The sequence below is a fragment of the Choristoneura fumiferana genome, chromosome 12 (assembly GCF_025370935.1).
Source record: "Choristoneura fumiferana chromosome 12, NRCan_CFum_1, whole genome shotgun sequence".
NCBI classification, from domain to species: Eukaryota; Metazoa; Arthropoda; class Insecta; order Lepidoptera; family Tortricidae; genus Choristoneura; species Choristoneura fumiferana.
The window spans coordinates 15,198,916-15,216,564 of NC_133483.1; the positions used below are offsets into that span (position 1 = coordinate 15,198,916).

General features: G+C 35.2%; 1 protein-coding gene across 1 annotated transcript; it reads right to left on the reverse strand.

The window, feature by feature from the left end:
• Window positions 1-2,393: 2,393 nt before the first annotated feature.
• On the reverse strand, window positions 2,394-11,803 carry LOC141433467 (uncharacterized). The gene is made up of 4 exons (XM_074095519.1): window positions 11,724-11,803; window positions 7,839-8,090; window positions 4,367-4,463; window positions 2,394-3,645 (listed from the first exon to the last, which is right to left on the reverse strand). The coding sequence occupies exons 1-4, from the start codon at window positions 11,736-11,738 to the stop codon at window positions 3,488-3,490; spliced, it is 522 nt and encodes a 173-aa protein (XP_073951620.1). The 5' UTR covers window positions 11,739-11,803; the 3' UTR covers window positions 2,394-3,487.
• Window positions 11,804-17,649: the final 5,846 nt, after the last annotated feature.

Here is a 17,649-nt window from a genome sequence, read left to right on the forward strand (position 1 = left end):
ACTGTTTCCGAAATTCAGAAAATGTGTGGTCAATTGTTTTTTATAACATAAAATAAAACTACTTCTCATTTTGTACAGTTGCCAATAATCTTCCTCTTCTTCTTCTTCTTTAATAATTTTACTGTGGAATGAACTGCCGCCTGCGGTATTCCCGAACCGATATGACCTTCAAGCCTTCAAGAAAAGAGCGTACCTAAAAGACCGGCAACGTGCTTGTGATTCTTCTGCTGTTGCAGGTGCCCATGGGCGACGATAAACACTTACCACTTCCCACATTCCAAAAAAAAAAAATTTACCGGTCGAATGTCAACCTCATCATATCACAATTTGAAACGATGCACGAATGTTTATTCGCAACTAGTTTTTACTTGTTGCTTTTCTGGCGTGACGGTACTCGATTATTGTTTTGCCAATGCAGCTACACACATAAAGAAAAAAATGGTATGTATGTATGTATGTAAACTCTTTATTGCACAAAAATAAAATAAAAATAAATCCAAATACACAGAAAGGTGCGCAAAGGAGAGCTTATTCATAAAAAGGGATCTCTTCCAGCTAACCTGGTTATGGTTTATTGTCACACCAAAAAAAAACCGGTCGAGAGCGTGTCGGACACGCCCAAAATAGGGTTCCGCAGCCATTACGAAAAAAATAAGTCATATTTTTCTAAGGATTTCGTATTTTATACGGAATCTTCCAAGTTTAGGTATATTTTATACCTTAGGCTACCATTTAAGAGTAAAACTACTAATAATTCTTAAGCAAACTTAGCCATTATAGTTTTCCTTGAAAGTTTGATAATTACCATCCTGAATTTTTTTCAAATTTTTCCACCCACCGGTTTAGGTTTTAGAGGGGGGGGGGGCGCTGGATTTTAATGAAAATTTGCAATTTAAAGTTAAATATATCCGTGCAAAATTACAGCTTTCTAGCATTGATAGTCCCTGAGCAAAGCCGCGGACGGACAGACAGACATGGCGAAACTATAAGGGTTCCGTTTTTGCCATTTTGGCTCCGGAACACGAAAAAAGACTGTACTGACATAGCTGCCAGCAGCGCAAGAGAATAATCCTACTCGTACAGTCACCTGCATTAATATCTGCCACAGCGGAGCGTGCAAACATATCTGACACGTCCTACCGGCCCTAGAAATAGAGTCGTATCAGATATTTATACACGCTTTGTTGTGTCAAATATTGGTGCTGGTGACTGTACATACATTAATCAAATTTCAAGTCAATCGGACCACTAGGAACGTTGATTGAATTATTACTTAGTTTATTAATTACAAGTTTATAGACTGTTCTGATCATTTATGCCAACCCTATGAATGAAGAATGAACGACAATGAAATATGCCGACAATCGCCACAAGTCATATCAATCGTAAGCCTTCAAAACAATGGCGGACTTTCTTCGTAAATTATAGTAAAGAAAAGTAGTACATCATACTTGTAGTTTTACTGGCTGCGTAAAGAAACACGCTGTGATTTTGTTAAGGCAACGTTGTAGTTTAGTATCAGTTAAATTTCAATTTATTTGTTAGCAGCAGATTACTTACTTCAGAAAGAAAACGTGTGGTTAGGTTTCTCTACCACAAAGTGAACCCTTGATGGAACAGTTTGTCGTCTGTACGAGCGTATTTTTGTGTGTTTATCGGTCTGACAAAAGTATTGTGGTATTGTATAAAAATATGAAATTGACATTAATATAAAATAGTTACCTATTTAGGTTTGCAGCTTAAAACTCAAAAAAAGGTTTCTAAGTTCATGAACATTATACCTACATAATTAATAAACCTTTTCAAAGCGTTTTTTGTACAAAAGGCGAGAGCGTCAACACATATATATGGTGCTTTCTGTTGTCATACAATAATGAAATTTGAAAAGAAAGGAGGCCTCGCAACACAAATAAAGGAAAATAATTCTAAAAAAACTGAGTTCTATTTCAAATGAAAATAATATTTTTCTGTTTGTTTTCGTCAGAGGCTAAATTAGTCCCTTTTCAGGAAAAGTGTAGTAAAGCTTTTGTAACTCAACAGGGATAAGTCGCAAAAGTGATACACAAAATGGCAACCAAATATTCATCATGATGATGATGTAGGACGTCCACCTGTCAGACATAGGTAATCCCATAAAAAATGTTGCAGGAAAAAAATGTTGAGTCGAGCCTGTCTTCGCCTTAAGTCTAGTGAAGCGAGACGACTTAAGTAGTATTTTAAAGACTAGACGTAATCCATTCATTATTAGCAACATTTATTAATGACCACTTTACGATGTTTTATACGTGGACTAGTTTTTGTTGCGATGATAGATTGCATTTTCAACGGGAAACCAGTCAAGATTGATTTAATCTTACTCATAATTAGGGGAATTGAAATATAATTTTTTTATATTATTTAAGTATTTTATTTTTGGACGTAAGAAAGTAATAATTACATAAACGTTTCATCGAACTCTTACAACCTAAGAAATATACAATCAATATACCTAAGAAGATGTGAAGTTATCATTCTTTATTCTATATGGTACGAACAATAATATTTCAAAAATAAACACGCACTGTGAAATGTGAAATTGCCTTCATAATGTATAAATTATATATCTTTCATTATATTTACTGACCCAAAATGCGCCTAAATAAAGCTGCACACACACAGAATAACGAATGAATGAAAAAGCAAGGAAAGTGAATGCTTTTGATATAAAATTTAATATTTAAGTAAGTGATACAGTGGCACATCGAGTGAATTTACATTGCAATAGGCAACCAATCAATATCACAGTTATCTTCAACCAAACACCCCTCTTCAATGTTGTAAATCATGGATAATGCTGGCACTACACCATGACACTCATATTTGGGTTGAGAGATTCAAAAACCAAAACACATATGTGATAGACTAAGTACCATCACAACAGGTAACTTGAGCGCTATACCTTAAACACTACTTAATGCCATCTATTTGATTACGTTGGTACTATTTGGTTACACCGGTCAACTTAATTTTTCTTCGCTTTTGTAGCAAAGCGAGTGCCAAAATGGTATATTAATACATCCAATTCTTATCTTATAGTTTAAGTACCATTACTCCCCAACACAGAAAAACTTTCTAGATACCAACTCCATAATTATAGTGGCTTTTTTTTGTAAGTAAAGAATAAATAAATAATTTTGTTGTAGAGAGATGGTATAGGTAGTTCCACCACAGTTGAAGTGAATGATTACACACACAGCGACAAAAAGAAACGATTGCACAAAAGGAAAATTAATGAGAAAATATCAAAATCCTGCTGTCATTATACGATATTATGTTCTTGTGTGCGTGACCTCAACTCTGGTATCTGATCTGGTACAACCTATATAAATCAGTATTTCGGGATTAGCGCCATCTAGTAACGTCTTTAGTTAACCGTTTCGCATCCACATTTAGTCACAACAGCTGCTCTCGTAACAACTTCCATCATCAGCATTGATATCAGCGCCATCTAGTGGTAACCGTAGTAAGCAGGTGCTTCGTGACCGTACACTTGCGGGTGGTGGGCGTGACCGATGCGCTTGACCACTGCGTTGAAACCATTGTGTTTGTCTGCGGTGTATTCAACAATGCGCGTCGTGCCGTCGGGTTCCGCAAGGGAGTAGGCGCCTGAAAAATTTTAAAGGCAATTTGCGTTAGAGAAGTGTAGAAATATAGGGGAACATAAAAAGTAAGCTTTTGGGGAGTATAAACATAGTTTTTTTTAAGTGAATGCCGACTTCTTGGTACAAGGACAATTTTTGTTTGAGTTATAAGCAATATATCGCTAACGCGTTAAATATAACAATCAATCTCAAAAATAAAACAGTTTAACATATAGTGGAAGACAAAATTTGCTCCGCTTCTCAAGACTCAATTCCCATAAAAATAGTTAACTGTGTAGCACTGAGACCTGACTATTTTTAACAAACTGTAAAAATGTATTCTGATTATTATGAAATAAATACTACTACCATAAAAAGTATATTGATTGATCGATGGTGTCAAGTCAACGCGTAATAATATCTGCCACAGCGGAGCGTGCAAAAATATCTGACACGTCCTTCCGGCCCTAGAAATAGAGTCGTATCAGATATTTATGCACGCTTGTTATGTCAGATATTGGTGCTGGTGACTGTACTTAACGCAAATATTTTCTCTTAGTTACTCTAGCCTCTGACAACCTGATGAAGAACTTTGTGAAAAGTGTACTCTAGACAGAATTGTCGTGGTGGGCATGTCCAGCTAGTGTCAAGCTCGACAATCCTTAGCCACTCGTCTCCCGCCTATCTTCTGCACAGGTGTAGGGTGCGTCTAACTGCTGCAAATGTTTTAATCTCTATCAATTTACCTTTAACAACGTCGCCATCTCTCGTCTCCCATTGGGACTTGTGGTCGCCGGTGTGCGGGTCTTTCACGGAGTAGTCGAACGCGTACTTGGGATGCGCCTGCGCAAACGTAACATTATTGAGAGGAAATAAAAACAGGTATTTGCATGAAATATAGCTGTTGCCTTGCTCCAATCCCACCGGAGGGAGTATGAAAAGCACAACGACAGCCCAGACTGATCATGCCTTGAGATACTAAAAGTCGGTTCATAAAGTGTATTTTGTTTCGAAAATGTGTATTTTTTGTATTTTCTACAAGTCATGTTACTTGAAATCATCATCATGTCAGCTGAAAGACGTCCACTGCTGGACATAGGCGTACCCCAAGGCTCTCCACTCAGACCGGTCTTGTGCTTTCCGCATCCACCGCGATCCCGCGATCTTAACCAGGTCATCGCTCCATCTTGTTGGAAGCCTGCCGACAGTTCGTCTCCCGATCCGCAGACGCCATTCGAGAACCTTCTGACCCCATCGGCCATCAGTCCTGCGAGCAATGTGCCCCGCCCACTGCCACTTCAGTTTCGCAATTCTTCGGGCTATGTCGGTAACCTTAGTTCTACAAGTCCTTGGTTACTTGAAATAAATGAATATCATTATTATTATAAATAACAGAGTTCTATAAAAATAATGATGATAAAAAATACAACCGAATTGATAACCTCCTCTTTTTTTTAAGTAGGTTAAAAAGCCTGCAATAATAATAACATTTTGTTAAAATAAATATTTTTAATAATTAACTAACTCATCAACGCCTAGAAAATTGAAATTTGCAAAAGTTTCCCTCCAAAATATTCATAAATAAGAAAGCGATGGATTCCGTGCGCGTAGAATTCGGTTTTCACTATCCCGCGGGAACTATGGAATTTTCCGGGAAAAAAATATCCTATGTCCTTCCCCGGGACGCAAACTATATTTATACCGAATTTCATCTAAATCGGTTCTGTGGTTTAGACGTAATGAAGTAACAAACAAATAACCAAACAAACAGACTTATAAACTTTCGCATTTATTATATTAGTGGGATTCACGGTTGGCTTTCCGTTAAAGCTCATTTTGACAAGGAACCAAGCTTTAGTTCGAAACATGTCGGGCGTACCACGATTACCAATAAGTACTTGAGTGACTCCTGTACCTTATTTTAATATTAACGTCTGTGTCCTGCGGTAGTTACATACACATAACATACACACATTTAATTACGCCTCTTTTACAACAATAATAATATATATTTCACAGCAATTCTATTTCCTGTGCAAGTATCCGGTAGTCGATTCGTGCTTGTTACTGTTATAACTAACTATTACGGTTACTAATGGTCATTACTGTCAACAGACGCATGTTTAACTGACGGCTGTAATTTTAGAGTTATAGGTTCAGGTTGCAAATCACGATTGTTGGTATCGTGACAGAATGTTGGAATTTATTGTCCTGTGTAGTGGCTTAAAGTACACATTTTCGTTAGGCAACCGGAATGGTTGAAAACTGGTGGAATATGGGACGAGCTGTAATTAATCTATCGACAACCTTTGTCATACATGTCATAATATGTAACTGACGACATGTAGGTATAGTCGGCATCCAAAGTAGCTGCATACTTTCGTACTTTGTCGTTTTACAGCCACGTACTAAACGCTATGAAAGATTGCCAATGCGACAGAGTATAAAATTGATCCGCTACTTTAGATGCAGACTGGACATAAAATGAAGGCACCACGTAGGAATCGGATTGTTACGGTGCCATGCTACTGATACCTGCGCAAGGCAATACTTTAATACTGTATGCATAACAATAGACTAAATTTATGTAAGTAATTATATATATAAAAATAATAAATAATAAATAAATGCAAAATATTAAACATTTCATTTATTTTTTATTTTTTCGTCGATTAGACCTTAACCAAATCACTTGTAATTCAAAACTACCGTGGTCCTTAAAATAAATACTGTTTTGTTAGTACCAAAAAAAAAGATATAAACCAATAACGTTAAAATCTTCAAACTGACGTAATTTCGTTTTTTTCTTTGCATCATCTATGTATAGTCGAACAAATTGAATCATGACCCAGGGTGGAACCTTTGTGCTACAAATGTCATGTTGAAATCTCATACCTTTGTCATGGAAATCATAGTGAAATTGATTATTAAAAGGTTCCACCCTGAGTCATGGTCCAATTTGTTCAACCCTACGTTGAAAGTAAATTTAAATTTGCTTGTCTATAAATGTGCACATTTTATACGGAAACATAAAATAATAATTTGTGTTCATGCTTGTCTGACCTAGATTACTTATTAGTCAACAAAATAAACTACCACTCTAAGTCTAGCACGTTCCATGCTGCGATCACTGGTTATTGTAATAAACTGTTTTCTTAAACTTTCCGAAAAAATGGTGTTTGTTCATAATTACATTTGTTAGTTTCAGATGAAACCTTAGTGAAGCGTAACTAACTGCAATCGACTATGTTGCTAAGATTTTGCAGTTCTAGGATAGTGTTAAACGACTATAATTTTAAGAGTTATAAATCGCGTAATTTACGCTTCATTATTGTATGTATGTATATAAACTCTTAATTGTACATAAAAATAAAAATACAAATACAGAGAGAGGAGAACAAAGGCGAGCTTATCCCTAAAAAGGGATCTCTTCCAGCTAACCTAGTTAAGAGAAGACAATTGGTTATATAGAGGATAAGCAGACAGTGAAAATTACTTGCGGTAAAGAGAAAAACAGAAATACTCAAAAGAGAGAAAATAAGTACAAAATTGTTTACTTAAATCAAAAATAAAACAAATAGAACTTATTAAAAATAATTACAAAAGCAGACAGAGTCTCGCCTCAGTCGTCAGTGACTAGGCATAATGTTTTAACCTCTCCCTGAACGAGACCACATATGGATAGTTATAGTTATAGTTTCATACAGAAGTCCTTATTGTTCCATACAACGACGAAAAATGAAAGTTGTGTACAAAAGGATTCGTTTGTGTGTATAATTTTTCAAGTGAACGTAGAATGATGCATCGGAGTCCCAACAGATCTTTAAAACACTTGGTGATTTCACTTAATGATTCACTAAAAGAACAACTCTAACGAAACAAATTAGCTTGTAATTATTACTTTACCCCAACGGGGTCCATGTAAATATTTATATTATTTGTAACACATGGTTGTAATTAATTATTTGAAAAAGTTTTTGTCGTACGTAGTACATCAACTAAATACATAACTTTTGTTTAAATACTTGTAAAAAAACCTACATAATCATTACCATGGTGCCCATCCTCATGGCTAACATTACATCCATATCTTTAGCCCCCGTAGTCACTTTGCCACTCATAGCCATGACCCCGTAATCATTTCACCCCACGTACCCACCGCAGCTAAGTTCATGACAAGCCTTCTAACTATAAAATTAAAAATGATCTTCTACTTACATAATAATCTCCATGGTGTCCACCATCGTGGCCCACATTGGCTACGTATTCTTGTCCCCCGTAGCCACCTTGTCCCTCGTAGCCATGACCCCCGTAGTCACCTTGCCCCGCGTAGCCACCTTGCCCCGCGTAGCCACCTTGCCCAGCGTAGCCACCATGACCCGCGTAGCCACCGTAACCAAGACCACTGTAGCCAGCGTGGCCAATGTAGCCAGCGCTAGCAGCGGCGCAAGCGGCAGCGAATACTAGTACCTGGAATTACGAGTAACAAATACGAAATAAGATATTTGATACCACCAATCAATTGATATACTTTTTTTAAGCTTGTCAAAGTACAAATCCTTGATAGATTTATTATGAAAATAGCATGCTTATTTGCAAATAGAATTGACTAAGTATTTTCTTTTCGATATTTATTTATGTTTTAAGCAAACACACTGCTGATAAAAACAAAATAATTAATTCCTTATAAGTTGAACTAATTAGTTTATGTCTGATTAGGAATCGATACAAATATTAAATACTAGCTGTTGCTCTTGATTTCGTCTGCAAAGTGTTTTATATCGCTACCCCACGGGAACTACGCAATTTTTGGTATAAAACTGTTCTGTGTCCTTCTCAGGGTGTAAAACTATATCCACGTCGAATTTGACCATAATTAGTTGAACACTTTATTCGGGAAAGTGTATCATACAAACATACTCAGATTCGCATTTATAATAGGTTGTAAGGAAGTTAGGATGAAATGAAGCGCTTTGTACGAATGGTCGAAATATCAATATAAAAATAGAGTCGCTTCCCACCCCTGACTATAATTATGTTGATACGTAAAGTAAAGAAGAAAGTTATTTGTATGGGCACCTATAATTTCAGAGGACTTCGACGTACCTAAAGCTAAACTTTGCCTTTAATTTAATTCAAGGCGCAAAAACAATAGCGCAACGCTTAAGCTCTCATCACACATACAAAAGACATTAACGCGCGCTGACGTTGAACTTGATCTTAAGAAAAAAATATTATTAATAATGTTCTAGCTTACTCAGACATAAATTTACTTTAAGAGGGTTCAGTTTCCATCTTTATTGTCATTTTAAGGTTCCGTACTTATTTTGGCAAAAACGGCAGACGTAAATAATATTTTTGTTGTTCGTCTCTCAGTCCGTCCGTCTGTCAAGATACTTTTTTTCGGGAAAGCGTGAAGGTATCGAGCTTAAATTAATAGCAAATACTCGCGTCTACTACCCCTTGGAGCGAAAAATCAAACTTGTAAGTCAACAAAATCAAAAAATACAGTAATTAATAAACGAATTTCCATAAAAAATATTGGAGAATCGAAACTAGTTAGCTTAGAAACTTGATCCAAAAAATAATTATAAATCTCAATTCTTAATGTCTGTCTGTTTATGTCAGTAACCATCTGAAAAGACCCCACACTGCCTAGATTATGCTTAGGAGTTGGCCTCTGCTATTCAAAGATACTTATAAATTTGTACGAAACCCTCAGAACGCGAGTCCGACTCGGACTTGGCAGATTGTTTGAATAGTAAACCCGGAATCAATGCTATCATTATTTTTTCGCAACGTTGCTTTCCCATCAAAGACATCAACGCTCGCTGGATTGTAATCATGAACTTGAAACATTTTCACTAACAAATATTGTTTGTACTCGCGTACCGAGGGTTTCGTACAAATTTATAAGTATTATGGCTAATTAAAAATTATGAGTAGCTCAAAGAAGTAGCTATAAAAGTGTACAAAGTCCGTCCGGATCATTACCACCATTTCTCTCACTAATTTTGCCGCCAAGCAGCAACGCTTGCGTATCTAAGCTAAATAACAAAGTAAGACAGTAGTTGAAATTGACATTTTGGGCACATTAGATATTCTGTTTAACCCTCTAGGCAGGCAATGTACAGATGACTCATCATTCCTCTGGTGTTCACATACTAGCTGATAACCACAGCCACTTCAAATTAAAATATATTTTTTTTATTACCAATACGCTTGCTCTAAGATTTGGATTTGCATTCAGAGGAGTCGTGATTTGTGGTAGTTGTGATGGTTCACACGTCACTATTGGATACGAGTGAATTAGATTTCCGGTTGGTTGCCTGGATTCCCCGTGTTCCAGTTGGTAACACATCTCTGGCATGTAAAGTTATTTCAAGTCTGATTTGGAATCCTGATCGGCGATCCAAAATTGGTCTCATTTTTTAAAAATCTTAAAAACAAACAAAAAAAATTTACACTTAAATATGAGTGTATATATAAACAATGAAAATCTAAATTGAACTCTTATCAAGAATCGATCTCCTTGGGACAGATTACAATGCAAACAGAGGTCGCAGTCTGAAAAAAAGAAAACAATACCATCCGAATACGAATTTAATAAACCAGAACAATAGAATTGGTAACAAAAGGAGGAAACCGAATTATTATTTTCCGGTTCAGATGTTTGTATTATTTCCCGTATTACGTTGTTTATATCTTATTACAGAGCAGATTTAATAAGGCGGAACGTAGGTACTTTAAGTACCTAATAATAAATTATATAATACTAGCTTTTGCCCGTGACTTCGCATGCGTGAAATTCAGTTATCGCGGGCTGTTCTCTCGGGAACTGTGATTTTTCCGGGATAAAAAGTAGCCTATGTCACTCTCTGGCCCATAAAGTATAATATTATCCAAGACGGTCAAACATACAAACACACACACTTTCATATTCATAATATTAGACTTCATAGAGAAAAAAAAAACTGTTGCTATCCCGCGGGAAATATACTAAATTTTATCATAATCCGTCCAAAAATGTAAGCGTGAAGAACAAAAACGCACGGATACAAACGCACATTTTTATAATAATATAAGAATTAGGTAGAGGCTGTTTCACCACCTATTAATTAATTTTATTTGCTGGATAAATTTTAATCAATGGATGGTGAAACAGGGCGTTAGGGTAATAGATAGAGTCCGTGCTGTGCCCAATTTTAAAACTCACGCATTGTCGTTACTTTTTGTAATTTTTCGACACTGTGCATTCAACAGGTAACAATAATTAAAATTTGTCATCGTATTAAAATACGAAGTAAATAAAAGCTCTTATAATATTTCTGTTTAGTTTTATCACTTAAATCATATGAAGTACAGATTAGAATTTCATCACTTACTACTTCATCTCATCACTGAAATTATACGACGACCGGATGGCCAAGTGGTTAGAGAACCTTACTACGAAGCTTGAGGTCCCGGGTTCGATTCCTGGTCGGGGCACATATTTGTATGAATAATATAGGAATAATACGAATGTTTGTTCTCGGGTCGTGGATGTTGGTATGTTTTTAAGTATGCATTTATCTATAAGTATGTTTATCCATAGTACAAGCTTTGCTTAGTTTGCGACTAGGTCAATTGGTGTCAAGTGTATGGGACACTATGGGATATTTATTTATTTTAATAATTCCTCTAGACTTAGAGTCTAAGCTTATCACATATTATAATATAGGTGTCGGTAGCCTAAGAAAAACTGAATATTTCCTTCCAATATATCGTCGTTATTTTTTCATATTTCGCTACTGTTTTACTAGAATTTAATTAAATATAATTTGGTAAAGTTAACAAAAGGTTATTTTTAACATCTTTGCAGTTAAACAACCTTCACTTGATCCTTGCAAACTAAAAAACACACAGGTCAATTAATAATCACTTTCCATGGTTCGATCGACTTAGTAATTACTACCAGTAACAACAAAGCGCATTCAGTACCAACATATACAAAGTCTCTTCAGATTCTTCAGGAATATTTCAGCAGCTTTCGACAGCTTAGTTTATCACGATTTTTGTTTTTTTCTTTTCTTCTTATAATACCGTAGCAGTTTGTTTACTTACTTGAAAACCACGCATTTTTATCCCGCAAAGTCACTTGGGTCACTTTCGTCCTCTTCAGCTACGCCGACAGGAGCAGAACTGACACTAGCAGTGTTAGCCACCTCACACCGTTTTATATTAGTTCACGGCGGGCGCGTTGCGACAGCCCTGCTACTGTGTTTTTTCCCACATAGGGTTTGTGACGCTAGTTGTATGCGGCTGTTATTTGTTTTTTTTTAATGGTGGTGAATTTTGGGTGCCAGTTATAAAAAAATAATTAGATGTGTTTGATAAAATCGGATGTTTTTAATATACTCTTGAGTCCTAACTATTTTTAACAGACATAGTACTTGACATGATTCACCATCTTTAATTTTTGGATAATAATTTCATTCAAAATTTCATTTTGGATTCAAAATTGTTAAAATTCTTTATTCAATGAACAATTTGTACTGTATAAAGTACATTCCGCCGTTATTCTTAGCGTTAATTGGTCACAAGTATATGTAAATGATAGTTTTTGAAGAGATAATACTATAATGATAATTTTATACTAAAAACTGCAACTAATTTCACCCACTCAAATTTAACTTTATTGATCTTTATTGAGCTTACTATTTCTGGTGTACATAAAGAGTAATTGTATTGTATTTTATTGTATCTTTTATTGGACTAAGTTCACATTTGAACTTAATTGTATCTCTATTTTTATCAGCCATGCTTGTTCTTTAATTTTTTATAGGACACGCGTAATGCAGATACTGGGTTAAGAATCTTAGGTACTGTGAAACTTTGGGACTGTTTCACCACCCATTGATTAATTTTATTTGACGAATAAATGTGATGCAGTCTCCGTCTATTCGAATAAAACGAACAGAGACGGCATCATATTTATCTGTCAAATAAATTTAATCAATGGATGGTAAAACAGGGGGTTAGTCTTTGGTTCTAAATCTAATTGATATTATACTATACAATTATGTATGAACAACATGATGTATCTTCTCGTCTCTTAGATATTTAATAGATCTACATAAGCGTGTTTATAATATTACTGAGCACTCATAGTATATCATGACACGGGATTGGTGAGCCACCTGTCGCATATCGCCTGCTTGCCACTGCTCGTAATTTGGCCGTGTACTTAATGCTAGTCAGGTTTATTAATAAAATGTTTACGAGTATGTATTTAATACCAATACTTGACTAAATTAAGAACAGTAGTAGTTGGTTTAGCAATTTACAAGCTTTATTTAGTGTAGCTATAACAGTTAAGAGTTTTTTTTATACTTTATTTTATGTTCTTGCGGTGAATTCTTCTTAGTAATCATGGTTTTTACAAAAGCGCTGGTATTATATAAAAGAGACATGCCTTGCTTGCGTTTCGACCAGAGATGTGCGAGGATGTGTTTGAAGGAATATGTTTTTCATTAACCAATAGAAACGCTTAATTTACCGAGGTAAGAGGTTTAGCGAGGCGAGCCTCGCTCCGCTCAGCTATTTCCATCAGAGATGTGCTGTGCGAGGATGGGTAAATGAAGCGTTTCTATTGGTTAATGAAAAACACATTCTCGCACATTATTGGAGGAAACACTGCGTTACTTACAGAATTAAAATTTCGATATATTTAAGTTACCCCTCAATAACTATTTAGTTTATCAGTTATATTTATTAAGTAACAGCAAGATACAATTGAATCATAATAATTAATAATAGTTAATTAATCATATAGTTAATTCCATTCTTAATGACAATAAGACGAAAGTAACAAAATTTTTAGAAAGGCGGTGAGGAGGTTTTCGTCCATCCTTTCTACAAGCTTTTATTTAGTTTCACCTGTCCCGATATCTGTCTGTCTGTCTGTAATCAAATCTTGCAAGTTAAATTCGACCAACTTCCAGTAGTTGGATTGACTTGAAATTTGGTATACTTATGTAAATTACGTGACAATATAATAATCTGGTAGTGACATCCTGATAGTCCGGCCAGGATCGTCTGCCCAGGACGGAACTCTTCAACGGTTAATAGCATCGACTTGAAATTTGGTATGTAAATGTAGTTTGGGTAATAATACAAATACAGTCAACAAAAATTGTAGTCAGCAAAAACAAGCTTGTATTGAAAATGAAATTTTTACCAAAAACTTAATGGCTAATATATTTTCGTCTAGTTCTTCGTTCTTCATGCCTTTAGATATACCTAGGATTACGCATTATGGCTCTAAGGTTCTAAGGTGATGCCCACAAAGCGTTTATTCACTGGTAATATAATACGAAATGCATTTAGGCTCGAGGCGATGTTCAACGGCGCCCCAGTTCTATTTAATTATTTTAGCAAACTCTTGTTACATAGTTTGCAAAACGAGGTAATGCAAGCCAATGATTCATTTGAGAGAATAGTGATTGAATTTTGTTGTAACGTAGCTTACAGTGTAGAAATAATCGTTTCACTTCAATATGAAATTATATTTAAGTTCTTCTTAATTATCTCTGGAATATTGCTTCAATTGCCAAATTTCAAAATTTCGGTTTAGAGTCAGGAAATTCGGCACGGTTGTTTTTAATTAAATGACAATAAAAACCATGATATATAAGTAAGTCTTGGGAATTATCGTGGGAAATTGTTTGTTACTCTTTTGCGCTAGAATGGATGGACGGGTATGGGTAGGCAGCTGGATGCCTGAAATGACACATAAGCTACTTTTTTTACCGATATTTCCACGGGATAAAATACCAACATCAAACGATAGGATTAGAGACCAAATTTTACATAGTATTTTATGTGAGATTTTAAAGAATTCTATTGTATTTTTTGGGAATTCCGATGGGAATTTCGTAAAATCTCTGAATTTAATTCTACTGCCGGGTTTATTAATGTTTTATGCGTGCAAAGCCGCGGGTAAGTTCTATTCAAAGTCAAAGTCAAAGTCAAAATATCTTTATTCAATTTAGGCTATAACAAGCACTTATAAATGTCAAAAAAAAACTACCACCGGTTTGGAAAAACCTCTGCTGAGAAGAATCCGGCAAGAAACTCAACAAGGCAACAATATTGTTAAATGATATGTATACATCACAAGTATTTAACACAACTTCATTTTTAACACAGTAGGTTCGCTATTTGAAGGGATCGCTAATGAGGATCGGAATTATTTCCAAATATCTCTGTCCATGATATAATCATTCACTTTATAATACGCCTTTGATATTAATGTCTTCTTGACAATAAATCTGAATTTTGTATCCGTTTCATTTATAATATTTTTTTGAATTTTATTATAAAAACGGATGCAATTTCCCAGAAACGACTTTTTGGTTTTAGCCAGTCTATGAGATGGAAGTTTAAGCTTCCCTGTGTTTCTAGTAGCCTTTAGCTTATCAACGTTAGTGGGAAAATCACATATTTTCTTCCTTACATACATGATTATTTCAAAAACATAAAGCGACGGCAGGGTTAGGATACCTGTTTCCTTAAAAAAAGATCTCAAAGATTCACGCGTCTTCAAATTATAAATTGCTCTAATTGCTCTCTTTTGTAAGATAAAAATTGACTCAATGTCTGCAGCAGATCCCCATAAAATAAGGCCGTACGAAATAATGCTATTAAAGTAAGCAAAATACATAATAATATAGTATTTCATAATCCTATGTCAACGGGAAGTAATTATTTTATTAATTGACATGTAATACTAAAATTACCTATACTAGGTCTTAGAATAATTTATAGAGAGCTAATAAATAAACCTGAGTGTAATCTAAACTTGATGCTCCTTTTTCTCTTTTTGAGTACTAAACTTAAAAAAAAAAACAACAAATAGTTTACACATTGTCAATTTAAACACTATACGGACAAGAACGAGTAAAACTCGCGTGGAGAGGGTTCCATATTTCCTTAGATTTTTTATAGTTTTTCTTGTGAACTATTTTCTGGACTACGTTTTCAACATTTAAGGCTCAGTAATTTTAGAGAAAAAGTTCGAGGAAGATAAATTTTGAAAATTAAATAGTGTTTAAGATTCTTACAACATCTCTTTTGATTTGATATGTCACACGATATAGTTCATAATTACATTTTTTTATTTAAAAATTACGAAGTTGTCTCATACTGAAAATTCAGTTATTTACATCACATCTCCGTCTGTGGATCACCGGCTTTCATTGTGTGCACCGATTTTCTAGTATTAGTAGTTTCGTAGAAAATTGGCTGTGACAGACAAACACATGAGTAATTCTTTATTATTATGTTCATCCAATCTATAAACGTCCCACTGCTGGGCACAGGCCGCCTTTCAGAATGAGAGGGCTTGAGCCGTAGTTCCCACGCGGGCCCAGTGCGGATTGGGAACTTCACACACACCATTGAATTGCTTCGCAGGTGGTGCAGGTTTCCTCACGATGTTTTTCCTTCACCGTAAAGCTCGCAGTAAATTTCAATAGTAATTTCGCACATGGATTTCGAAAAAATCAGAGGTGCTGGCCGTGGTTTGAACCCACAATCCTCTCCTTGAGAGGCGATAGGTCAAACCACTAGGCCACCACGGCTTTTTAATTCATAGTGAGTAATTCTTCAGGGGCTCCTTTTTTTATGTAAACCAAACAAATATTGGTGAATTACCTAAATTTATTCGTGCGTAACAGGTGTTATAGGGCCGGGACATAAAGGCGGCAGAATTTATTATGAAACGATCACAATTATATAACACGGAAAGAGTAGATCAAGTCCTTAGGTATTAGTAATTTATGGACATTTACAATTATGCATGCTTTCTTAATGTTGGCACTCCCATAAACGTTGTTTTATCTTACTTCACCGTGATACAGTTTAAACTAGTACGGGGAGTAAGGAACATTGTCCAATCACGCTCATGTTAAATTTTAACACAAACCTAAAGAACTAGGTACTTAAATATAGCTACATTTATTGTACAGATCCTGTAATGATTTTTGTGTTTCTTAAAGAATTATTATTATTATTATTATTTATTTTGTCAGTTTACTAACTAGTTTTAGTTGTACGTCAATTGCCGCAAAAACGATTTATGTAAAGTTGCTCAAGATGGCCTGGATTTAGGTTGTGTTTGTTGAATTATAGGATGGTAAGTTATATGTATTAGTTAAAACACAGTTTGGTGTTTCTTCGGATAGTATTACACAAGCCTAGACAAAGCGAGCTCTGTTTTTAATTCAGAATATTCAGCAACACCCCACACACAAATTGTAATTGAAGTTAGGATGGTTTTTAATTCATGATCAGCTGGTACCCTAACTGGAGAATGAACCCGAGATCTCAAGTTTTATAGTCAGATCCTTAACCACTAAGCTATCCGGTTGTGAAATATAGTGTACTCTTAGTAGTTAAATAGTCAATAAACGCCCTGCTCTTTCGTCGATAGCAATCTAATATCGATCAAAAACTGTCAGTTTTTTTTGCAACCGTTGACAGGTAAAAAGGTAATGTGAACCGAGGTTAGTTTGGTAGCAATGTTGGCAATAAACAACGAAATTTCATGTCATTAATGAAACTGAGTGTCGCGGCGATGGCGCGTTGCGTTATGGTCACATGTGTCGTATGATACGAGCATTTAGTTCTTAACTATGGGATTTTTTTGTCGTTAAATCGTCCAATAATATTTTTATCTTTGACGTTATATGTATAAAATACAAGGTGATTTGGGAGAGGTGAGCAGGACCAACTCTAAACACTCAGTAATTAAATTAATAATAGATCGTATAATTTTTTTTTATATCCGTCACACTTTTAATTGAAGTGACCATGCACCCAGTAAATGACTCGATACTTTTTGTTTGCAACTCTTAGAAAAAAGTTAATCTCACTAAAACTGGTACGATAGCAGCTTTAAGTAACTTAATCCGGTAGAGTTGGTCCATCTCATATGTCCCTTTGTGGGGTCAATAAAGTGTGATTTTTATTGTACTCGTTTACTCGT